General features: G+C 41.3%; 2 protein-coding genes across 5 annotated transcripts; both read left to right on the top strand.

Annotated features, from left to right (window-relative positions):
- Positions 1–3,062: 3,062 nt before the first annotated feature.
- AKAP17A (A-kinase anchoring protein 17A) lies at positions 3,063–10,584 on the top strand. Of its 4 annotated transcripts, none has more exons than XM_015848560.2 (5): positions 3,063–3,187; positions 3,353–4,530; positions 6,659–6,807; positions 7,657–7,897; positions 8,723–10,584. In XM_015848560.2, exons 2-5 carry the CDS (start codon positions 3,769–3,771, stop codon positions 9,629–9,631), a joined length of 2,061 nt encoding a protein of 686 aa, XP_015704046.1. In that variant the 5' UTR covers positions 3,063–3,187; positions 3,353–3,768; the 3' UTR covers positions 9,632–10,584. The 4 variants fall into 4 exon arrangements, with proteins under 4 accessions (XP_015704046.1, XP_015704039.1, XP_032297328.1 ...); XM_032441437.1 differs by having other exon boundaries at positions 3,081–3,282; positions 3,788–4,530; XM_015848571.2 differs by having other exon boundaries at positions 3,081–3,554; positions 3,788–4,530.
- Positions 10,585–12,681: 2,097 nt separating this feature from the next.
- On the top strand, positions 12,682–23,336 carry ASMT (acetylserotonin O-methyltransferase). Its single transcript, XM_015848584.2, has 8 exons — positions 12,682–16,523; positions 17,796–17,970; positions 19,252–19,381; positions 20,011–20,079; positions 20,549–20,667; positions 20,806–20,946; positions 21,838–21,960; positions 22,205–23,336. The coding sequence occupies exons 1-8, from the start codon at positions 16,452–16,454 to the stop codon at positions 22,414–22,416; spliced, it is 1,041 nt and encodes a 346-aa protein (XP_015704070.1). The 5' UTR covers positions 12,682–16,451; the 3' UTR covers positions 22,417–23,336.
- Positions 23,337–25,336: the final 2,000 nt, after the last annotated feature.

Here is a 25,336-nt window from a genome sequence, read left to right as displayed (position 1 = left end):
ACCATCAAGGTCAAGAAAACGATGCCCTTCAGGAAGAGGAGAATTATACAGATAAGACCATGTGTAGCTAACAGAATTATACCCTCCTTCAAGAGAGGAAGAATGACTGCATTAAGGCAGGAATACAAAACCCACTATTTGCTGTTGATAACTTGTATTTATTTATTTATTTATTTATTTATTTGATGTGGGCACATATTTTACAGACCTGCAAATAACAAGAGCTCCCTCTAGTGAACTTCTATGGGATTCAAAGTGTTGTCGCTACTACAGGCAGGTAAGAAAAAAAAGAGTTATAGACAGAAAGACAGTGAGATCATCCACTGTATTGAACAGAAAAAAAAGGCTTTTAGTTACGCTGAATATTTTTTAGCGTATCTATACCTGTGGTGGTTTCACGTGGGTAGGTAGCTCTGCTGCCTCATGCTGTTCCCTCTCTCTCCCTCCTCAAAACAAGAGGGGAGAAAATATGAAAAAAGGATGATGAATTGAGATAAAGACAAGTTCGTTCATAAATTACCGTGGCATTAGTGCTTGATTACAGCTTTCACAAGCAGTGCACATTATGGCTACTTCTTCCTGAATGCCTGTTTTTCATTCAAGGCCAGGCTGGATGTGGCTCTGGGCAGCCTGGTCTGGTGGTTGGCGACCCTGCACATAGTAGGGGGGCTGAAACTGGATGACCATTGTGGTCCTTTTCAACCCAGACCATTCTATGATTCTATAATTATGAAATGTAAATCCTTATAACATTTCTTTCAGCTTTCTATGTAAGAGAAAAAAAAAATAATGTCTTTGAAAGCTATAATGGTTATGGCTGATGTTGCAGCAGGAATAACATCAGTCCTGGCATTTTGTAACTTTTCAGAGCATTGATTTACACTTTTTCTTTAAAAACAGAGATTTATTTCTGGCATAGTCTTGAGGGGTAGGGATGTAGTTAAGCACAGGGTTAAAAATCTCTGCCATATACAGAGACTGACTGTGCTGCTATTGAAAGTCACTGGAATGTTACTGGATCTGCTTTGTCCACTCTCAAATGAAAGACTGAGGTAGAAAGTGTGATGGACTGTGCTGGTGCTCTCAAACTATGACACGCGAACTATTCCCAAGTGCTAGATACTAGCGATAGTTCCTGATTCTGTCTTTGCACTGGTACTTGACTAAACCATGGATTAAATACTTCCATGCAAGATATAGAGCAGGACCAGCAGATACCAGTATCCGTGATATGCAGCTCTGCACAACAGCTTCGGTCTTGCTGGAATTGCTTGATCACTGGTTGAGTGATTTCATCTCAACTCAAACATTCATTCCAACTCAAACACTTCTATGATTCCATTATATATATTATTGAATTTATTTTTGAAGACACATCAGTAATTTCTATATTTCCCTTCCTTTTCCCATTAACATATCTGCTGATAAACCAGCTCCTGGATACTGACAGCACCAAGAATGTAATCCAGCTAAAGACTAAGAACTGTGGAATTTAAGTCACTGCATGCAGATAGCTGCTTGTTAACCAGAAGCAGGATTCATCACCTTGGTGTGGGGAACTGGAGCACACTGAGGTACCTGTGTATCTGTCACCTGAGCTGCAGTAGGTTCAGCCCAGGACTTGAGGAGCCTCAGGCCCTCCTGAAGAAGCAGTAGAAAGCCAAGCAGAACCTTGGGCTCACAGCCCCTAAAGCAGCACTTAATTCAGCTGTCCATCTCCTATGCTTTCCGACATTCAGAATACTGCAGGTCACCCAGCACAGCCTCCAGCTGACAGTATGCAAGCTCTATGGAGACTGTCCAGCCCCATGTATGTGGCCTGGATATCTCACAGCATCCTAAATAACACTAGTTGTTTATACAAACAAATTCTGTCCTGTTGTTTTGTGATGTTTTTTCACAGACGTGACATTGAGTTGATTCTCAGGAAAACCACAAGCTGTCAGAAAGGTCAGAAAGCAGCAAGTGAAAGGTTGTCTTCCTTCGGAGGTGCTCCTCCTGCCTGGAGACATTAGTCAGAGCACTGTGATCAATGGCACAGAGCCTAGTTGTAGGCCTGTAACTAGTGGTATTCTCCACAAGTCAGTGCTGGGTCCAAGCTTGTACAACAGTTGTCAGCAATCTGGATGAATGGATAGTCTACCCTCAGAAAGTATAATGATGTAGAGCTGGGGGGAGTGGATGACACACTAGAAGGCTGTGCTGCCATTCAACCAGAGCTGGACAGGCTGCAGAGTTGGGCAGAGGAACCTGATGGGGTTCAACATGAGCAAGTGAATAGTCTTGCACCTAGGGAGGAATAACTGCATGCACCAGTACAGGACAGGATATGACCTGCTGGAAAGGAGCTCTGCAAAGAAGGACCTGGGTGTCCTGATGGACAATGTGCTGGCCTGGTGAGGGCACATCTGGAGTGCTGTGTTCAGTTGTGGGCTCCTCCATTCAAGAAAGACAGGGAGCTATTAGAGAGAGTCTAGTGGAGAGCAACAAAGATAACTGGTGCCTGGAGCATCTCCCTTATGAGAAAAGGTTGAGACTTGGGGTGTTTCACTCTGGAGAAGGTTCTGAGGGTGTCTCATCACTGTTCACCCGAAGTCCAGGAGTCAGGTCAGTGGAGGTAGAGTCTTTTTGGTGGCATGCAGCAATAGAAATAGACCCGGGCTGGAAGGGACCTCAAGGATCATGTAGTTCCAACCCCTCTGCCTGGCAGGGCCACCAAACATACACATTTACTAGATCAGGTTGCCCAGGGCCCCGTCCAACCTGGTCTTGAACACCTCCAAGGACGGGGCATCCACAACCTCCCTGGGCAGCCTGTTCCAGGGCCTGACCACTCTCCTAGTGAAGAACTTCCCCCTAACATCCAACCTAAATCTTCCCTCTTTTAACTTAAAACCATTTCCCCGTGGGTCCTTTCCAACCCCAACGATTCTATGACTATGCTCTGAGAGAGAACGCAGACATTGCGAACACAGCCCCGCACAGCCATCACTGCCCAGCTTCCACAGCCTCCGCCCGCTCCACATGCTCCACCTCCCGCTCCTCCTCGCTCCGCCGCCGCGCAGGCCGCCATCGCGCACGGCCAGGAAGCGGAAGCTGCTGTGGAAGCTGCGGCGGCTCCTCTGGGCTGCTCGCGGGGCTGGAGGCTGTTTCCTGGGGGTCCCACCCGGCCCGGCCCGGTCTGCGGGTGAGGCGGGGAGAGGGCGGGGAGCCGTGCCCCCGCCGGACTCTGTTGGGGTGCCGCTGGTGTCGACATTGGGAACGCTGTCGTAGTTCGTAGGGGTGAGGCTGCCGAGGGCCGGTGGCGGGGCTGCGGGCCTTTATGTAAAGGGGTGTTTTTGTGTCGTTGCAGGCTGCTGGCGAGGAGCCTTCCTGCCGGCGAACGAGGCACCCGCCGCTGCGCTCCTTGTTGTGGGTGCGTTTGTTGTTCGGAGCGGGCTGAGGTCGCTCCCGTTCCTTCCTCCCCGGAGCCGGGGGAGCTCGCCGGCTTCGTGTGTGCCCGAGATTGCCGTCAGCTCCTTTTCTTCTGAGGCCTTGCTGAGTTTTAATTATTTGTAGGTTCTGGTGGTTGTAAAGTAATTTAAGATGTTTGTGCTGCTCGGTTTTAACTCGGTAATTGACTCTTGTCTTAAGAGACGTTGGTTGGGAATGGTTAAATGTCCAAAGAATGTTTACGGATAAGGGCTGTTTTATTTGACTACTGTGAGCCTGCAACTTTAAACTTGCATCTTTATTTATTTTTTTCTTATCCTGTGCTTTTTCTGTGTTATGGCTGCTGCAACGATAGTTCATGATACATCAGAAGCCGTAGAGCTCTGTGCTCCCTGTGGGTTATACCTTAAACCCATTACAAAAATGACCATCAGTGTGGCACTTCCTCAGCTGAAACAACCCGGAAAGTCCATCTCGAACTGGGAAGTGATGGAAAGACTGAAAGGGATGGTACAAACCCATCAGTTTTCCACTCTGCGGATTTCCAAAAGCACGATGGATTTCATCCGGTTCGAAGGAGAGGTTGAAAACAAAAGTTTAGTCAAGTCTTTTCTTGCGTGCCTTGATGGAAAAACGATCAAACTGAGTGGCTTCTCCGACATCTTAAAAGTCCGTGCCGCAGAATACAAGATTGACTTTCCTACCAGGCACGACTGGGACTCGTTTTTCCGTGATGCAAAAGATATGAATGAAACTTTGCCAGGAGAAAGGCCGGATACCATTCATCTAGAAGGCTTACCTTGTAAGTGGTTTGCAGCAAAGGACTCTGGCTCAGAAAAGCCAAGTGAAGAAGTCCTGACAAAAGTTTTCCAGAAATTTGGAGAAATACGTAACGTGGACATACCCATGTTGGACCCTTACAGAGAAGAAATGACTGGCAGAAACTTTCACACATTCAGCTTCGGAGGCCATTTAAATTTTGAGGCTTACGTTCAGTATCGGGAGTATGCAGGCTTCATTAAAGCCATGAATGCCCTGCGAGGAATGAAACTGATGTTTAAAGGCGATGATGGCAAGGCTGTGGCTTGCAATATAAAGGTGAGAAGTTGTTGTCACTGATAAATGTGAATTCCGTAGTCCCCTGTATTCCATACAGTTGTTTACTGTAGTGCTGAGAACAGCTGATGTTACTGTAGGGTTTGAGGAACCAGCTGTAATGCAGTTTTAAAAGGGAAGTGATAGAATAAACATGTTGTTAGACTGTAAACAAAGCGGGGTGAGGCTTTTATCTCTCTTTTTTCCCCCCCTAAGCAAAACATTTACTGATGTAAAAACAGCTAAGGAACTACCAGATATTGTGAACATAACTTGTTAACTGAATTTTAGAAAGTAATGTATATTTTCAAGTCTTGTGATTTAGTTTATAAAATAATCTGTAGCAAGTTCAGACTCGCTAAGGCTGAATTGAAAGTGCATTTTCTTTTATGTATAGTAACAATTAGGAATTCTGGGAAGAGTGACAGCCGTTATATTTGATACCTCTGCTGATAAGGAGATCTATCTGTCAAGTGTCGGAACTGTGAGGCAATGCTATGTGGCCTGGATGGCCTGTGGAATAGAGAGTTAATAGTGATTAGTGTACTTTGTGAACAGAAAGGCCATTCAAACATTGAAACAATACTTAGCTTATTCCATACGTTTTCTGTGAATCCAGTGTGTTGTATTCATAATATTTACATACCGACTTCTCCAAATTGCTTTCTCTGTTACTTCATTGTCGTAGGAAGTAAAGTTATTGATGGGAGATGATGTGGAACAAGTCGGTCTCTCCAGATGTTATATCTGTGCAAGTATGGCTTAAGGAAAGCTTGTTGTGATATATTTGGGGACTTGTCTGTGTATTTACATAATGGTTGAATTGCTTATTTATTTCAGCACGCTTAATTTTCATTCATCAAGTCAGCAAGTAGATTTCGGGAAAAAGCTGAAGTATTTATGTAATTTGGGAGCATTCAAATATTAATTGATTAAGTTGTAAGTTAGACACTTATTATCTTGTTATTAAAGTTGGTCAGCTGAAGCACAGACATTGCTGTTCGTATGCCCTCCTATTCTCAAGGGGATGTGAAATTCAAACTGTCACTTGCATGCAGTGGATTGAGGTTCCCAAATTTAGTTTCTCTGTGCAAGAGAACGCATGCCTTCCTAGCAGCTGCCCTGGGATTGATAGCAAGAGAGAAGGCTGTGTCTGTGCTGTCAAGACAGATCGCTTTCATGCAAGGTCACCAGACTGCCCAACTCTGTTTCTACAGGGCTTTTATTGAAGCATTACTTTTATGTTGTCTGAACAAATTAAACTGCACAGTATGTATGCCTTGTTCTGTGCTCCATGGTTCGTGTCTTCCAAAGTACAGTGGCTTGTGTTACAGATCCCTGCCTGCACGTGGGTTGTATTACAGAGTTATAAAATCACACAGTGGTTTGAGTTGGAAGCATCCTTGAGGATCATGTTTCCAAATGCTCTGCTGTGGGAAGAGGTGCTGCCCAGTAGACAAGGTTGTGGTATTTCACACGGTACTAGAGGGCACCTGGAATGTGATGTGTGCTCTTGGGTGCAGCTGGACATGGCCAACTGTGTCCATGCATCCTGGAAGATTTGTGTTTCCCCAGGTCACTCCATTCAGATGTATGCAGCATCATTCTGTTGTGTTTCCAGTGTTAAATCTGTAGCTTTAAGCAACAGCCTAGTATATCTCGATTTGGGAATCTTTGGGCTAGGATAGATGAGCAGGCACTTGCTTAAACCAGATACTAAATGTTTTAGGACTGTTTATTTTCTCCTGAAGAATTTAAGGATTGCAGTGTTGCTCAGAAAGAGAAGCCTTTATTAAGGCCTATTTCTACCCAGAGCTGTGGCACACGAGTTGAAATTTGAATTTCCTATTCTGGAAAGCATTGGACAGCCAGGGCCTAAACCAGTTTACAGCTGGCTGTCAAAACCCAGTTGTTCTGACACCTAGGAAGTGATGTTAAGAAACATTTCCCTGCCATCTTCTTATGGTTCTCATTAGTTTTGAAAAACACTTTGTTTCTGGCTGTACTTACAGTGTCTTTTACATACATTTGTTCTGAGTCAGAAGTTGGCTGTTGGTGGTTTCTTTTGGGTGTTTTTTCCTCACTGTTTACTTACATCTGTTTCATCTGTTTTAAATTGTATTCTGTAAAGGTTTCTTTTGACTCAACAAAACACCTCAGTGATGCATCAATTAAGAAGCGTCAGCTTGAAAGGCAGAAGCTTCAAGAGCTTGAAAAGCAGAGAGAAGAACAAAAACGCCGGGAGAAGGAAGCTGAGGAAAAGCAAAGAGAGGAAGAAAGGTTAGTTATTGCTTATGGCTCTTAGTTATATTCTTAATAGTAAAATATGGCTAAACTGCAATTACTCATTCCTGTTTGCATCAATAGAAGACAGCTACATACTTAGGAGTTTACTTACTCCTGCAGCTGAGGCAAAGCTCTTAAAACTGAATGAGAATATTGCAGTCCTTTCTAGGTAGTAAGGTTCAGGGATCATGGGACCTGGAGATGAAGAAGCATAGTTTGAACTGCTGTTTTTCTGCATGTATGTAATTCTAAGGTCATGAAACTTACATGTTTCTTTTACTGGTAAGTAACAGATATTGCAAAGTTTGTTTACTCTTAGCATTGGTATTTTTCTAGGAAAGAATGAGATAAAAGCATATTTTAAGAAAATGGATGTAAATCCAGATGTCATGCGGCAGCTATTCAGAATATAAATGTTAATGCAGCATTTTTTCCCCCAGATTTCATGATGTCCATTTGTTTTGATAGGTATCATTTCTCACTGCTTAACTTTTAGATAGTTAACAGTTTCTACAAGTGTGATGTAAACCATCTTATTAAAGCAGAGCTGTTAATTTACTCAGTAAGGGTATTTAGATTGTCACATAGACTTATGTTTGGTTCAACATACTAAAACTGCATAATAGTTTCTTGTAACCATATTTTATGATTGAATACCAGCATATTTTTAAATACTGAAGGGCTGAAAAATGCACTGTTCTTTATTTCAGTTTTTCAGTAATCAACAAATGTGTACAAAGTACAAAATATATATATATATAATTTATTTATTATATTTTATATACAGCCAGAGTCTAAAATTGCACCTGCCCTAGACAAAATAAAAATCTAATCTCGTTTTAGGAAGCAGAGAGAACTTGAAGAATATGAGAGAGAGAGAAAGAGAGAAGAAAAATTACGCAAGAGAGAACAGAAGCAGAAAGATCGTGAATTTCGACGAAACAAAAAGCAGCTTGAGAAACTTCAAGCTGAAGAACAGAAGAAACTTCAAGAGAAGATAAAGTTAGAAGAAAGGAAGCTCCTGTTGGCTCAGAGAAATCTTCAGTCCATCAGGCTAATTGCAGAACTGCTAAGCAGGGCAAAGGTAGCTATCATTTATTACAGAAGCTGATGAGAAACCCAGCAGAACAACTGACATAGGTGGGGGTGGGGACTGCTGCTCCTTATGGAGTGGTACCAAACCTGTTGTTTAGTTCAAAAATGCAATAAGTGCAGTGAACCTTGTTTCTCCTTTGGTAAAACATGTACGTATAATAAATGAAAAAGCTAACTTGAATCTGTAGTCCTTCCAAGACTAATTGGCAGTCCTGCTCTCAAGGCCAATAAAAGAATGTAAGCATGATAAAGTTAATTAAATAGAGGCAAAGATACAAGACTCCTTATTTCTCATTTGAGTTGTGGTACTCTTTCCATTCTTTCCTTCTGCAGTTCTGCTATTTCCAGTTTCAGAGAAAGGGGTTTCATTATTTGATGTTTAAAAGGCATGTTGAATGATTTATCTTTAGAAAAAGTACTGTAGATTAAAGTTTTGAATGTTAGATTCTGTCTGTAAGGGTGAAGGTTTTATTTTTTCACTAGCATTTGATTAAGATTTGGATAAAGTTTTGTTTAGGTTTTATGTAATACACTTGAATGCACTTTATTTTGCAGCAGTGAAAAGCGGTGTGTCAAAGCACACTTCTGTTCTTTGGTGCTGGTCTATCTCAGTAGTGTTTTTGAATTAGAGCTCATACAGGGCTAAATGGTCAATTGTATGCTAGGAGAAAAGAGGAATATTTCTTGCAGGCTTTGTGGCGGTGAAGCAGAATGATAAAATAGGAGTTTTATTTTCTGTTTAAAATGTCAAGGAAGCACGAACAGATCTATAAATATTTTCTTTACTCTTCCTTTACCTTTGATTGTCTTTCAGACAGTGAAGCTTTTGGAACAAGAACAAAATGAAGAAAAAATCCGTCTTCAGGAACTTGAGGAGAAGCGAAAGCTTCAGGAGGCTGAGCTCAGACGTGTGGAAGAAGAAAAAGAAAGAGCACTGGGGTTGCAAAGAAAAGAAAAAGAACTGAGGGAGAAACTACTGAATAATCTTCTTAGCAAGAAAATGGATGCAGTTCATCAAAGCAAAGAAGAAACGGAAGCATCTCAGTCTGGCACTGTGAAAACTGCTAGTGATGTTCCACACACTGTGTCATCCAGCTGCATCACTTCTACCTCAGGACAGGCTGTTACAGGCAAACTGGCGTCAGACTCTCAAAGAGAACTACCATCCCCTGAGAATGTAAATGCTCAATGCAAATATTTGAATGGCAATATTCATGACAGAGTTGATGTCAAAGAAGGTCAGAAATTTCCTACCACAGACTCAGAGAGGTGTTCAGAGAAAAGAAGTTCAGGTGTACTGTCATGTGTTCCTACCAATAACCAGCAGCAGAATACCTGCAGGAAGGACTCGCGCTGTGAGCAAGGCAAACATAGCACAGAGCCAAGGAGAAGAAAGAGCCGTTCATGTAGCAGCATAAACACTGATGAGAGTAAGGGTAAACGAGACAGAAGCAGGCACAGAAGAGATGTGAGTTACCAGGATGAAAGAAGGAGGAGGGAAAGGAGGTATTATAGACACTCTAGCAGAAGTTACAGTCCTCGACGAAGTCATAGTCCTCGTCGAAGAAGTGTAAGCCCCAGACGTTCACATTATAGAAGAACTCGCAGTAGTGAACGTAAACGAGACAGAAGAGAAAAGAGTCATAGTCGCAGAAGCTCAAGCAGAAAACAAAGGTATCGGAGGAGATCACTGAGTAAGCAAAGGAGTACTTGGAGTGGGTAGTGAAGGCCCTGACTGTTTGAAAATGCTGTGGTTGGACACAAGGGCCAGAAAGTTGTAAATGAGACCTCACTCGAGTGACTGCTTTAAGAAAACACTTTTGATTCAACCAATGCATCCAGTCCTTAAAGTAGATGCCTGAATTTTATTATTTTTTTGAAGTTCTGTTGTGCTTTGTTGTCTGTTTCTAGCATTCTACCACAGTGTAGGTGTACTGCTTGTATTTGAAATCCTACTGTGCTAAAAGCCAACCTGCTTCCTCAGTTTTTGGTTTTCTAAATTGTAATTTCAGCTGATTTACTTTTTCTTGGTTTGAGAAGTACATATGTGCCAGTTACAGGACATCCAGTCGTGACATGCTTTGCCACACAGATTAATCTAAAATGCTTTGTGTACTTAATGAAATCATGTTTAACAAAGTAGAAATTTTGCTGATTGAGACTGGTAACAATTTGATTCTTAAAACTCACTATAAAGATATGCAGGCAATCTTTTAAACTGCTGTGATTCCTTCATACATCTGTATCGTGCCAGGCTTTGTTGACCAAATTATTCTGGTATGTAATGCCCTTTGTGTAGTAATACTTTCCACGTAAGCAAGGCACACTGGTGTAGGAAGTAAGAATCAGTGGTAAAAAGGTTGAAAAGTTGTTCTGTTGCCTTGTTGACATACTTGGCTTCTAATTACTTTGGGTGGTTTAGAGCCACTTGAAGTATATTTTCAGGTACGTACAGAGCTAGCCATTGTCTTTTGAAAAAGGGGCCTTCTTGCTAAATTATTTTTACTTGTGGTGTTGGAAAGTAAGGCTGCAGCATCTCTTGTTAAATGCATTTAAGAATACATTTGCTTCTAAAATGGAGCTCAGGAATATTAAAAGCTATAACATTACAGTGAAAGAGTTTATTTTGCCTTTTTATGGTAAAATTAAAGAGAAAACTGTTTCCAGTGAACTGAAGTTGCTGTTTTCATGTGTCAGTATGTTAATATCTGCAGAATTGTTGTATGAAAATCATTTTGTTCCAAAAAAAAATGAATAATGAGGCTTAGCTGCTTGACTTGCAAGTCCTGTGATGTACAGCTGCATCCACTGTTAACTCAGCAGGATGTTTGCTCTTCGGGTGCAGTTTTCCCCACACTGATGTGGGGAGTGCCTCTTTGTTTCTCTCCTTGAATCCACAGATTGATTTATCTAAGTCATCTCAATGCCACCAGTCTCCTGAATTCAGAGCGGCTGCTTTTGTTGATGAGTTAATTTTCTACAGTCTTTGCTGAAGTGTTAGAAGTCTACCTGAAGATAAACTTACGATTTGTAATAGTTTGGCTGAAACCCAGTATAATGTTCATTGCAAGTTTTAATGGAACGCCTGTTTGTAGATTTCTGTGATTCTCTTTAGCCTGCTATCAAATAACTGACATGCTATCCATGATAACATATTTGAGGTAAGGAGAAAAAAACAACTGTGGTTCCATCTGTAGTCCTGTAAGAAGCTGACCTAAGGCTGTCAGTACCAATGTCTCTGAGCTCAGGGTTTAGGGTTCTTACTAGCTTAGTATTTCCACAATATATCCTGTGGATTTCCACTGGGATTTATGTCAGGGTCTTGACAATTAATATATGTAATTGGGGAAATGCTAGTTGTAGTGCTACCTTCAGGAGGTCTTCAGACTGTTAATGCACTGTTATTGCCAAATATGAAAGCAATTGAGGCAGTGGCAGTCATCAAGAAGTGCTCGTATTAGGAAAATCCAAGAAATACTTTTTATTGATAGAAAAGAAGGCCGTGCTGGATAGGTGGTTTGGCATTTTTCACTCTAAAGAAGGCACCAAGAACAGGCTTGATATCCCATCCTGAAGTGATTAAATTATGTAAGTTCCCCTGACATCCCGTGCAGTGTCTGAGGTCAGAGAACATAAGCAGGGGCTGAGGGAGGGAAGAGGAAGGATAGTTCATGTGTTAGGCCATTGTTTAGCCTGACACACCATAGTGAGCACAGTCTTCATACAACATTCAAAAAGTACAGTAACATAAGGTACTCAGTTTATTGAAAGCCTAAAAGTACTTTGTAGCTACTTGTAAATCCTTACCTTCTGAAATGTCACGCAGGAATATGAAGGTAGCCTTCTTTCAGCCAGCCAGCTTGGCCCAATCTCAGCCTCTTTAAACTGGTGCTTAAAGTTGCCCAATAAATGCTCAGTGAGGATTTCATCTAGTTCTAACACTTTGTGATATTGTTTCAGTTGCATGTTTTGCTTCAAAGCTCTCCAAAGTCTTTTCGGTGCAGAATCCACTGAAATGAATATTGCATCCTATTTCATTGTAATGTGGGTCTGGCTGGGGTGGCGTTAGCATCATTCATAGCCATGAGCAGTTCAGTGGTGCTTGGTTGTTGTTACTCAGTTACGTATTGAGATGCACAGTGACATGAACTCCAGGACAAAAACAAAAATAATGCCATCCTATAGTACCTGGGACTGCAAGAAAATTTTTTGTCAGCTGAATGAGTGACATGGTACAGTGGTACTTCTTTATAGACCAACTTCTATGTCTACTCAATCTGTTCTTTCTGTTGGTAACCCAGGACTCGGCATGTTCTAGTCTGTTTCACTGTATGTGGGCTTGATAGTGATGCCTATAGCTAAATGCTTTCATACTGCTAGTAACCAACAGCACCCACAAGCTGGTCAGTTTAAAACCTGCTTGGATATTTTTCTACAGCTCAAGGCAATGTGATAAGTGTGGATGTACTGTGGAACTGTAGTGGGTGCCACCATGTTTTTGTTGTTGGTTCCCAAATTCAGCATTGATGATGTCTTTGAACTGCAAAGAAACTTGTCGAGACTGTAATCTTTTGATACGATCACAGCTATAAATTATGCTCTACTCTGCCCAACACCATTCATTAAAATCTTTTTCTTATGGCTGGGGTATGTGCTTGTAATACTTCAAAAACCTCGGTGATGCGATAACACGAAGAACATTATTTTTGATAGTAATCGCTTGTTCTCTATTGATTGTATGTCATTATTATCTCTACCAAGTGTATTCTAGACATCTTTATGTTTCAAACAAAAGAATCTGGAATACTGGCAGGCTTTATAATGGCTTCTAGAAGCTTAAATATTACAATCACTGATATTTTATCCTCTTCTGGAAGAATATTGTGATGCTGGTTTCTTAAAGCTCATCTGACTGCACATGTTTGCAAGACTGACTTTGAGGAGCTGATAAAATTAGTTTGTCTTTGCCTTCCTTAACATTTACTAAGAGTTAGCAACTAATGATTATCAAAGACACTCAAAGTACTTCTGAAGTACTGAAGTTGATATAGTTGAATATTGGACAGATACTGACTAATGCTTAAGGCTACTCTGCTAACTTTACTCTCAGGCATTTAGCTGCTAGAAATCCAACTGTGAGAATTTCTGCAAAGAATTATGTACTAGTGGTTATCTGACTCGTACTCTTTGCGTTGACTTGCCATGAGATATGCGTTACATTTGTTGCATTGCATCAAAGTTATTTATGTATTATTCCATTTGTTAGTGCCCTTATTGGTTAATTTATTTCCCTTGTGAAGTGACCAGGAATAGAGATTTATATCAGCATTTTTATCAGAAACGTGACTGGAAGAGCAGCTTATTCAACAGGAATTATTTCCTACACACAGGAACCGTCTAAGCCCTTCAGTCTCTTGTTACATCTCTATTCAGTGACATAAAATAAAGGGATATGAGTGATTAGGTTGTACTAATAAAAAACTTCATATGCCATGTAAAAATAACATCTTGAAAACTGTTAAGAGTAAATGTTAATTTTAACAGTGGCTTCTAAGATAGCGAACAGGATTGTGAAGTTGATGACTGATCAGTGCAGTCTGGACATCACAGCAGATGTCAGCTCTAGGGCAGTTTTGAACGCATTCAGGATCACGTAAGAGACTTGAAGGTGCTCATGTTTAATAACAGGGGTACAGGTATTAGGTACGGCAGCAATTAAATTACCTAGTTTGGTCTGTGCCTTAATTTATAAATGGGTAAGGAAAATCAACAGCTGTTATCTTGTATTGTTATGCAGGTTAAATCTTTTTTTAATTACCATTAAAATATATGTATTGCCTGTGTCTGGTATGCTGCCTTTGAGGTTTGGTTATAAGCTGGATGCAACAGCCATTTCATTAAGCTTATGTTGTATTATATTGATGTGGTCCTTCTCCAGCCTAATGAACATGTTACTTGCAGAATCTCTCTCGCAGCATCACAATAAATTTACTGAGCTAGAGTTTGTATAAAGCTGCAAACCAGTTGCAGTTCTTCCTTCAGTATGGCGTATGCTGAAGCTATCCCATTGCTATCTCATGTTCCCATGTGTATTATTTTACTGGTATCAAAAGGAACTGTACCAGTATTTTTCTGTTGTACATAATCTGTTGCCAGCTAAAGAAAAAAGTGTGATGCTGTCCTGGCTTGTTAGCCAAGACAAAAAAGCACCAGCTATTATCTTAATGAACTTCCAGGCCAACAGACACCTGCTAATAAGCTCAGTACATTCAGAGGCTTAATAATGTTAGTGAGAACAGTTGTTTCCATACTGGTGTTACGGAAGCATGTTGGTGTGGTAATGTCCCTGAGATCTGTCCTTACTGCTCATAAAGGAAATTGCAAGCATGAAAATGCTTTCAGCTTCATTTCTCAGCAGCAGGCATATTAATTTCACTTGGAATCTGCTTTATTCATTAATATTTAAATGCTATACAAAAATGGTGTTTTGTTTTTGTCCTATTTGTCTGTAGTACAAAGATAAATTTACCATCAGAACAGAAGCCTGGAGATAAAGTATTCACTTTAGCCTGTGTGTGTGATCTAAGCACTATGACAAAAAAACCTTGATGGGGTTTTCAGAGGCAGAAAGCCACTGCAAGTTCATGTTCATGAATGCATTTTTAGCTTAAGAGGAGCTTAGGCTTTAAGTCCCAATAGCAATTTACTTGGAAACAGCAACACACTGTTTGTGGCTCTACATCAATCTGATGTGAGTTATCCGTAACCTTCCTCCCCTATATCTCGCTGCTGGTAGTAATCCCATTAGATGATTACATCTGGTGTCCTCAACAGATGGATTTAGACAATATACTCCAGGTAGTTTAATCGCCTGTGTGGTTGTTTTTATAACCAGAGACTCTTGTAGCTACAGCTTTGCCTTAACTGGAGTGGATCTATGTCCCGTTACCAGGTTCTATCACTTGTGCACACAAGCACCTTGTTATTTAGTTAAAACTATGGGAATTGAGATGTTTTAAGGCTTTTCTTTTCCTGTACTTGCAGGCTGTGTTGTCCAGGATGGTGAGCTCTATGTGTTTGTACAGAAACTCTAAACTGGCCTGTTTCTACCTCTTCTGAGGATCAAAGGAAAAGCACTAAAAATTTTGTGTTGGGACAGTGGTGTAAGAACACCTTTTCAAAGATTCACTGAGATAAAGTACACAAAGTGTTGAGCTGCATTGTATTGCTCAGGTTTTGCCTGCTAACCTTACTGCTGAAGCATGGAAAAAGCAACAACTAGAAAAGCATTATTTTGTAACACGTTGCCATCGTCATGTCACCCAAGTCATGGTCTGATTTAATCTTACTGCCTGAGAGGTCACTAAATGCATAATATAAAAACTGTGATTCTTTCCTTTTTGGAAAGAGCCTGCTTATACAAAATGCTGAGGGCATGATGACCAACGTTTACACTGGTGTAATGAACAGTGGGGCCAATGATGAAGATGACATCCATTCCACATCTGTCATTTGGAGATCATCTCATTGACACCTGCAAAAAAAAAGAAGGTATAAAGAGTAAGTTTAGTTCCTCGTAGACTTTGCCTGAGTGACAACTGTCAGAACAAATTGGTCACTGTGACAAAGCAGGACAGCAGACAAGCTCTTGTAGCCTCTCCTTGGCCTTGCCGTTTTTTGTACCTATGGATAGGGTGTGCCTCATGGCAGTCTGCGGACCCATGTCCATCACAGCACTTCTCAGGTCCCCTCCTGCCTGCTTTGCAGTAGTTATGCCAGTCTTTAACTAGCATGGCTATGCCTTGATGCCCCAGGCACACTATTCTGATCTGAACAAGTCCCTGTTTCAGTGGGATCAAGGTAAAGGCTGTGTGTGTGCTCCTAGTTCATGATGTTCGATGGTTGAGTGGAACTGGAGAAATCAGAGATGCTGGGCTTGGCCAGGAGGAGTTCCAGACTCATCCATCTCATAACTCCTCCACTCATAACTCATGAGAATGTTCCAGTTTTGCTTCTGAAGAAGCATATTACCAAGTTGTCTCCTGTCCTCTGTTCCCATTTCATTGAGCTTCCTGCTCTATGGTTGTCTCTCAGCATGAAGACATCAGTGCGATGGGAGAGCTGCTTTTGAAGAAGCCTAGGATAAGACTCAGTTTTGGTGTATGAACTGGTGCATTGTACTCAGTTCAGGTTTTTCATACTTGCTCTGTAGTGAGTTCTTCAGAGCTCGTTTTTCCTCAGACACCTTCAACTTTCAGTTGTTTCTGAAGTACCATCATGTTAATTAACCACTGAGCCAATGGCATTGCTTTAATCTGCACCGCTTCTTAGCCTCGTGCTTGATGATGAAAGACGCAAAGAAATAGTTGAGGCTGCCTAAAAAAGAAACCCTGTTGAAGGTAAATAACTTAGCTTATGTGTTTGTTAACCAAAGTGCTTCTTAGAAGCAATGAGATTAAGTGGATCAGCTGGTGTGCTGTGCCTAGTGGAAAGAAGCTTAAATTAAGAGGAGCAGAGAATTTGTGCCTCAGTACTGAAGGAAGATGGACTCCACAGAAGACCCTGACTATCCTCAGATCATCTTTCAGTACAGCAATGGATTCTTAGTCTCAAAGGTAAGATCTGTGAATTGATCTTGGTTAGAAATCTTAAAAGCATACTGGAAGAAATATTCAAGTATGGCACCTTAGTTCCTTAATCTAAATCTTCGGAAAGAAAATTGTCTCATAGGGAATTATCCTATCTACTCATCTAGCTGTGAAAGAAATATGAGAAGATGAAAGCTTGAGAATGTTGGCACCTTGGGTTAGAGTTAATGTTTATTGAGGTCCCTCTGACCTTTGGGGGATTGGATGGGCAGATGTTGTCTCTGCTGGAGGCTTTAAAAGCACAGTGGTTTATAGCTGAGAGCTTGTTGTCTGACTGCCTCAAATGAGCAAAGCTCCTTACATCAGGAGATTTCTTCTCATTTTCTTTTTTGTGTTTGGAGTTTGAGAATCAGAAGACTGCCTTGCATTTCTGCCTTTTCCCTTTTCATACCCAACAAATGGCAAGATATATAATGGCTACAATATTTTTCTTGTTATATGTAGTTGTATATGTCTATGTCTGAAGGCTTCTCCCTTCATACTTTCTGTAAAGACAGCACATTTCTGTTTGCCTGAACAAGGCAGCCCTCTCGGCTGAGACAAAACTTCCTTGCCTGGGTAGTCTGTAGACATAGACTTCAGTACCTGAAAATGAATCAGTCATGTATGTGGGCATTACTCAAAGAGGGTCCAAACAGTGGGATATCCACCCCTTCTGTATAGCATATGTTAGGTAGTTAGATAAGAAGTTGAAAGGGGAGGGGGAAAAGAAATAAGAAAAATAAATAAATAAATGACCCCCTCTCCCAAATAAAACTAAACCAACAAAGCATAAAGCCAACAAACTCACAGCCTTACATTTGCTTAAGTTCTCCAAGCAAAACAAACAAACAAAAAAACAAGTGAGACATGTAAATTTGTTCTGAAACTAAGGTACATTCAGGAATATTCACAACTGAAGAATGGCCCCAAAGCATAAAATTTGTGAGCCTGACAAATTGTTTGGTTTGCCTAGTAAATGAAAAAAAAAAAAAATGAAAAAGGTTGTGCTATAAAGAATCTATGGCATTGTCAGTGCTTAGAAAATCTTCAGCTGTGCTTGTGTATATGAAAGAATATTTTTTTCAGGTAAAAAAATACATGTGTATTTTCTCTAACCAAGCAACTTTGGAAAGGCTTGAATTCCGGGGGGTTGGACTCGATGATCTCTAAGGTCCCTTCCAACCTGCACAAAATTATGAAACTATGAAACTATGAAACTTTGGTGTTTTCACCTGATCCCCTGCCTCTCACTTCCAGGTTATGTTCACTGCCTGTGAATTAGGAGTGTTTGATCTTCTGCTGGAGTCAGGACAACCTCTGTCGTTAGATGTCATTGCTGCATGCTTGGGTACGAGCATCATGGGGATGGAAAGACTTCTGGATGCCTGCGTGGGATTGAAGCTTTTGGCAGTAGAGCTGAGACGAGAAGGAGGTAAAGGAGGAAGATGAAGGGGAATCACAGAATGGTTGAGATCAGCAGTGACCTCTGAGTTCAGCTGGCCCAACCCCTCTCCAGCAGGGCCACTCAAAGCAGGGTACCCAGAGCAATGTCCAGGCTGCTATTGGAGATCTCCAAGGAGGAGATTTGTTTGGTGGCCCTGCCAGGCAGGGGGGTTGGAACTACATGATCCTTGAGGTCCCTTCCAACCCGGGTAATTCTGTGATTCTGTGAGATTTTACAGCCTCTGGGCAGCCTGCGCTTTTTCACCCACACAACACAGAAGTGCTCAGAACTTCCCGTATTCTCATTTGTGCCCATTGCCTCTTGTCCTGGCACTGGGCACCACAGAAGAGTGCTGGCTCATCTTCTTTGCACACTTTAAAGGGTAGAAGGAAGAAAATAAAACTCTTAAGAGTTCTCATTGTTTTGAAACTGAGGTCAAGTGTGAGATAAGGTGACACCGAGTCTTAGGCCGGTTACCATAGCTTAAAGAACAAATCATCTAAAAGAGAAGCAACAAATGTCAGCATGATTGAAGACATAAAGAAAATCCCAGGAGAAAGTTTATGTATTTCTAAAGTTCTTTGTGTAAGAGCCTCAAATACCTTGCACAAGATAACTACTGCTGCAGAGCTTGTCTTCAGAGAAGTCTGATGTGTGGGCATGATTTTAAGCTTTAAAACAAAACGTGAAAGCAACTTAAAAGCACTTTTGTTTTCCTTGGAGTTTTTACCATTGTGTGAAGGAGCTTGTTAGGTGTCTGGTCTGAACTGAGAAATGACATGAATTCTACCTTGCCCTGGAGTCTTTGAGTCCATGTAATCAGGGAAGGCTGTACCCATCAGACAGCTAGTAATGATGAACTTTAAAATGTTTGAGTCCTGCTGTGGCTTGTGTTTTCTTGCCCTGTTTCAGGCTTATAGCAGATGCCCCATGAGTTCAGGGAGCTTCTTCTGATAGCAGAAGCATGTAGATAAATGATGCACCTTACAAAATATTCCTCTTGCTTTTCCTGAGATGTTTGATTCTGAAGGAAACATAAGCAGGTAGTGTTTACCCACACTGAATGGGACAGTGCAGGTTTCACCAGCCCTCACCAACCCCAGAATACTGTACTACAAGTTATCTTTGGAATAACTGAGTATAGAAGCAACACATTTCTCTATTGGGATGTACAGATATGTTCTGATAATGTATATATATCATGCTGTACAGTGGGCTTGGGCAGATGATATCATACATGTTAGTAAATGCATTTATTTCATTCCTTAGCCTTCTACAGAAACACAGAAATTTCCAATATCTACCTTACGAAGTCAAGTCCCAAATCTCAGTATCATATTATGATGTATTACTCCAATACCGTCTACTTGTGCTGGCACTACCTGGCTGATGCTGTGAGGTGAGTAGGACGATGCGGGTGTTGCGTGCTGTGTGTTGCAAGCTACTTTGCCACATCTGTGTGTCTTTTCTTAGTGTCCCTGGGAAGGGCACAGAAGATGTTGGATGGTTCTCAGGAAGTAAAAAACAGTTAAGATCTACTGCTGTTACTACAGCATGTTTGTCCATTTCTCCTCCTATCTCCTTCCTAGAGTAGGTCTAGAAAGGACCTCTGTGTGTTTAGGTGTGTTTATTTGGGAAAACACTTGTTCATTGCAGTTGCTTTTATTTTTGGAGACATCAAAATAAATGATGAGTAGCAATGACTAAGGATGCTTCTATTGCAAAGGCATAATAGAGTAGCTCAATACAGGGCATGGAGTCTGCAATAAATGAATAAACTGTCTGTGCGTGAAGGTGGTGATTGGTGATCATCTCACCAGTTTTGCACCTCTGCCTCAGATGTAGCTCAATGCAGAACAAGACATTCTTGTTGAAATATTTCACCATCTCTTGGGAGTGCCAGGCAGGGATGTCATTACATCCATGACACAGAGACATATAGTCTGTCTGTTAACCTCAGGTCCTGTGTGTGTTTGGAGTAAAGAAGGAATCCATGCTAATATGCTTATTATTCGGTTGCTATTTTAGAGAAGGAAGAAATCAATATGAAAGAGCTTTTGGCATTTCATCTAAAGACCTCTTTGGAGCCATGTACAGGTACTAGTATATTAATAGAAAGATATTTCTTGTGGTAGGCAAAATTTGTTTTTAATTATGACCAAGTTTTAATATTGTGATTTGAGAATTCCATTTATTAGAAGCATTGTGCAGAATTTTCTCAGCAATATCCATTACTGGAACATTTGGATATTTTGAATAGGAATGTATAATTTACTACTGTGAAAAACCAATCTCAGGTCTCCCTGAAGTCCAAGAAGTGGCAGTAATACATTCATTGACATTGCTAGATTTAATTCCCTTTTCAAGTGCAACAATGCACAGCTGTTCCTTTCTGCTGCAAAAAGTCTCAAGCTAGGTTTATGTGCAAAGGGAAGATATTGGTTGCAAATAAAATATCAGTGCTTAAGCTAAATTTCTTATTAAGAATTCTATGATAAGAATCACTAATAATACTGTGAGTTACATTTCTGAGTTACATTTCTATATTCTGTGTCTCTGTTACTAGATCAGAAGAAGAAATGCTGAAGTTCTTGGCTGGCCAGAACTCAATCTGGAGCATATGTGGCAGAGATGTACTTACTGCATTTGACCTTTCCCCTTTCACACAGATTTGTGACCTGGGAGGTGAGCATCAGTAGAACTTCTTCAAAAAGCCATCGGGTGCCATAGAGATGGATGCACCACTGCTGACATTGCTTTACAGTAGGTGTGCAGAACAAGGTGGTTTTGTTTCAGCACTGATCTACTCTTTACCCCACAAAGGTGGTGGAGGAGCTTTGGCCCAAGAATGTGTTTTCTTGTATCCAAATTGCACAGTCACAATTTATGACCTGCCCAAAGTTGTACAAGTGGCCAGAGAGCGATTGGTTCCTCCGGAGGAGCGACGGATTGCCTTCCATGAAGGTAGGTGCAGACACCTCCATGGGCAGGTGCTGGCAGTGGTGGTGCGATGTGGGCCTGCGGGGTTGTAATGGGCAGGGGTTGCCTGTGGCTGGTTGCTCACCAGGGAGGTTAGTGGCCAAAAGTGCCCTTGTACAGCATTGCCTTGAATTAGTCACTTATTCAGACAACGTGAAAGTACTGACAGCCAAAGTTGGTGTGCAGAGCAGCTTAAATACCTTTGAGCACTCCCAAAAGCAAATCTGTGTATTGTCACAGCTTTTTAAAACTGCCATGATGTGTTATAAGCTTACCAACAATTCCTTGTCTCCTGTGCAGGCCTCCTGGCAGATGCATGGAACGCCAGACCTGCTCTGAGCAAAAGGGTTTTTCCCTCTCTGGTTGTGATTGCTAGACTTCTGTCATATTTCAGGCTTTGAATGCAGATGAGCTAACCCACGATCCTCTTACCCAGTCCTCAGATTGCCTTTGTACCATCTGTGATGAAAATCTGTTTAGGGACATCTTGTATTTAATATCGTCAGAAATCTTTATTGGAAGGACTTAGTATTGCTTGAAGTTCTGAGAAAGGAAAGAAGCTTTTGAGGAAGGGAAGGAGTATGTTAAAGTGAAGATGAAGAAACAGAGGAAAGGCTATGTGTATAGTGATGTGAAGAACTGGGAGTGCTGATGAGAAAGTAAAACATGAAGAGAAAAATACTGTATAAAGTGCAGTATAGCAGATGCTGAATAAAAGGCATGACCATGTAACTACTGGGTTAGTCTGTCGAGGTCTGATGTGGGTCATGGACCTGGCAAGCCCAGAGTCCTTAGATCTGAAGAGAATAAAAGATACTTGCTTCACCTCCTCTTTGTTTCAGGAGTTCTGTGTATAACACAGATTTTACTTTACAGGAGATTTTTTTAAAGATTCTATCCCCGAAGCTGACCTCTACATTTTATCAAAGATACTGCATGACTGGGATGATGAGAAATGCAGGCAGCTGCTGGCAGAAGTCTATAAGGCCTGCAGACCTGGTAGGTGTGAGCTTTGGGGAAAAGAAAGGGGGACTCCCACCCATTAGTTATGTGGATCACACAGCTTCAGCACCAGTGGCATGCTCCAATGCCTCTGCTCCTTTCTTGTCCTCTGTGGTGGTGAAACAGGACTTAGCTGAGAGGCTGTTGCTTCTGGAAGGAACAGGATAGGATCTGATCTAACAACTCAGCTGAAAAATATCCCATTTTCTCAGGGTTTTCATAACACTATTTGTTCAACCAGGTGGTGGAGTGCTGCTGGTTGAATCTCTCCTGAATGATGACAGAAGTGGACCCGTGGAAACCCAGCTGTATTCACTGAACATGTTGGTGCAGACAGAAGGAAAGGAGCGAACAGTGGCTGAGTACAGTGAGCTCCTTGGGGCAGCTGGCTTCAGGGAGGTTCAAGTCAGGAGAACCAGAAAACTCTATGATGCTGTTCTGGGGAGGAAATGATAGTGTCTTCTTTATTCTGTATTACTAAGTACACATGGGGAAATGTGATATTCTTTTCCTAGAGGGCCATTATATGTTTAGCTTTTGTTGAAGGCAGTCAACTTTTCTGTTAGCTGATACATTGTCAGGAAAATCATTAATAATACACTTTTGGCATGGATAGGTTGTGAATTCAGCAGCCTGACTATGGTTTGCCTTTGGATCTGAATAGCAGAGGGAGAAATCCATACCCATTCCACAATAAATTACCCATGAAAGAAATGTGCGGTGTTGCTGCTAACCACTTTACATATATTTCTTCTTTTTATTTTTATCTTAAGTTTAACAGAGTACCTGACAAAAGCAAAGCTGAATTTTCATTTGTGGATTCCTGAAAAATAAAACTGACCACTGTACTGAACTCTGTTATATGCCTTTTTTTTTATTCCTTGGAACCAAGATAGTATAGGACAACGATATTGTCTTCTTGTGGTTTATCTTGTCTGAGTTTCAAGAGAAAAATCTCTGTGAGCTTTGGTGATTTTTAGCATGTAAAATGATTTTTTTATTTATTAAATTTCCTCTAGATTTGTGTTGAAATTGAGAGAGAGAGCTCTGTAGTCTATCTTGATGATTATCTGAAACCTGATGATGTTCTTTAATGAAGGAGTGGTGAGGTGCTGAAGCAGGTTGCCCATAGAGGCTGTGTTTGCTCTGATTCTGGAGGTATTCAAGGCTAGGCCAGATGCTCCTCCATTTCTGTGATCATTTATTTATTTATTTATTTATTTATCTATCTCCTGTACAATAACAACATCATCAGATTCCCTGAATGTTATTGCCATTATTTTTAGCATCTTGCCCATTTCTTTCAGCATGGTTTTCAACAGTCCATTGTACTGTTCAATTCTGTGAGAAGCCATGGGCAATCTGATCCAGTACTTGACACAGCAGCTGGCAGCTCTGCCTGTGGCAGGGGGGGTGGGGAGGGTAAAAGAGCTTTATGATCCTTTAGTTCCCTTCCAATCCAAGCCATTCTATGGCATCTGGGAGGGAGAATGGTGCAGGCTTAGTGTTTAGCTGCACACTTACTAAGTCTTAAAGAATTAGCAGGAGACGTTCAGTAAAATCACTTGGTCAAGAACTATCTGCAATAATCTACCCAGTTTTTGGAAGCGGAAATACAGATTACTGGAGTGAGAATTGTTTTGAAAAGGCGGGTCATTCTGCTGATGCAGAGTAATTGTTTGTTGCATATTAAGCTGGAGACTGAGACATTCTTCTTAGTAACCCTCTACAGGGCCCTCACTCTCCCTTGGCTTTAGGTAGAGAATGGAGAGGTTTCCCTCAGTGGAGAAAAGCTGGCCTGGTATGTACAAAATCAAATCACAAGGTTGTACAGGGGTCCTTCTCATTCTTAGGGAAACAAAACAAATGCAACAGGGCACAGTTCATGAATCCCTGTGTAAGAAATGTATTGTCCAGGTAGGATCTTGCCCTGTAGATACCCACAGGTTCCTGGAGGAGGTGGAACGAGAGGCTGTGGAGAGTTCCCTCACAAGATGCATTCCCCACCTGTGAGTTCTGCAGCACGCAAAGGTGACTTTGCCAGGAGCTGCCGCCCGTGAGTAATTTGTTCTGAGCGCTCACTGGCTAGACAGAGTGAGGTGCTGTGTCCTGCAGCAAGCAGCCACACACGAAGTAATGAAACAAGGCTGACTGAGCAGCCAGAGGGAGGTGTGGGGCTGACTCAGGTCTGTGCTGATATCCCCATCCCCACCTTAAAACAGTTCAGAGAGATGTTTTTTGCCTATTGGACTGCTATGGTAAGGGGAGTTGCACGCTACAAAGTAGGCTGAAGGATATGGTGGTATGGGTGAATTAATTACCTTTGTAAGTGAATGAATTAAAGGGTTAAGAATGAACCATCTACAGTTTTTAGCAAAGAGAAGTTAATGTACTCTTGAATGAGGAGCACAGCAAAAATGACCAATGATGTACACTGGGGAGACAGAAAATCCTGCGTATACTTTCTTAGTTATGTTTTTTTTCCCTAATAAAGTTGCTTGTGTGCATGCTTCCTGTTTCTCATGTGGCCTTGCTGTTACCAGCATCAGTAGATAGGCCAGTCATAGTTGGTGTGCTGTTGCATGTAAAGTGGTGCATCTTACAACTCTGATGAGTCATAATTCCTCACTGCTGATGTCAATGGTAATTCTGCCTTTTACCTGGGGGGAGGGGGGGAGGAAAGAAGCAAGGGCAGGCTTTTTCAATTTCTCAAAACAAATTCTGTAGACAGAGTACTTCTGTAATGAGTTTATTCATGACAAATTCTACACATCAGGAACTTATTTTTTAGAAGCTTGGAGGCAACATGAATAGGCAAGATGCACTCCTGATTCTAAAGTGCTTTTTAGCTCAACCAAAGTTCAAATATGCTTGGTCTTTACAGAACAGGGTTGACCTATTGTTACCTTGAATGCATGTGAGAATGAGTACTGATAATGACAGTAGTAGTGTCCTGAAGTTATTAAGTGAAAATCTATATTCATCTTTAGAGATGTGGAGCTTTAAAACTACAAAGTAATGTAATTATGGACTTTTCCTTTGTGCTATTTCTACTCAGTTTTGATTTTCCTACTCCTTTTCTGTCCCCTGCCCTTTCCACTTTGTTCAACTTCCTCTTCCATCTGAGTCTCTCTTCTCTACTTTGTGCTTTTGTCCTTTGTTCATCCTTTACTCTTCCCCTTCAGAATCAAGGACAGAGAGTTGCCTTATTCATACTGTACAAGTCAGTGAAGAGAAGGCCCAGTTTAAGACCTGCCTTGATCAACAGAGCTATAGATGGTCTCATCAGACCCTCTCCCCTTCCTTTGATTTTTTTTTTCTCATTGTACTAAATGACAGACTGTGAAGACAATCTTCTTTCCACATAAGGAGC

Source organism: Coturnix japonica, chromosome 1 (assembly GCF_001577835.2).
Source record: "Coturnix japonica isolate 7356 chromosome 1, Coturnix japonica 2.1, whole genome shotgun sequence".
NCBI classification, from domain to species: Eukaryota; Metazoa; Chordata; class Aves; order Galliformes; family Phasianidae; genus Coturnix; species Coturnix japonica.
This window is presented reverse-complemented; position numbering and strand designations above follow the sequence as displayed.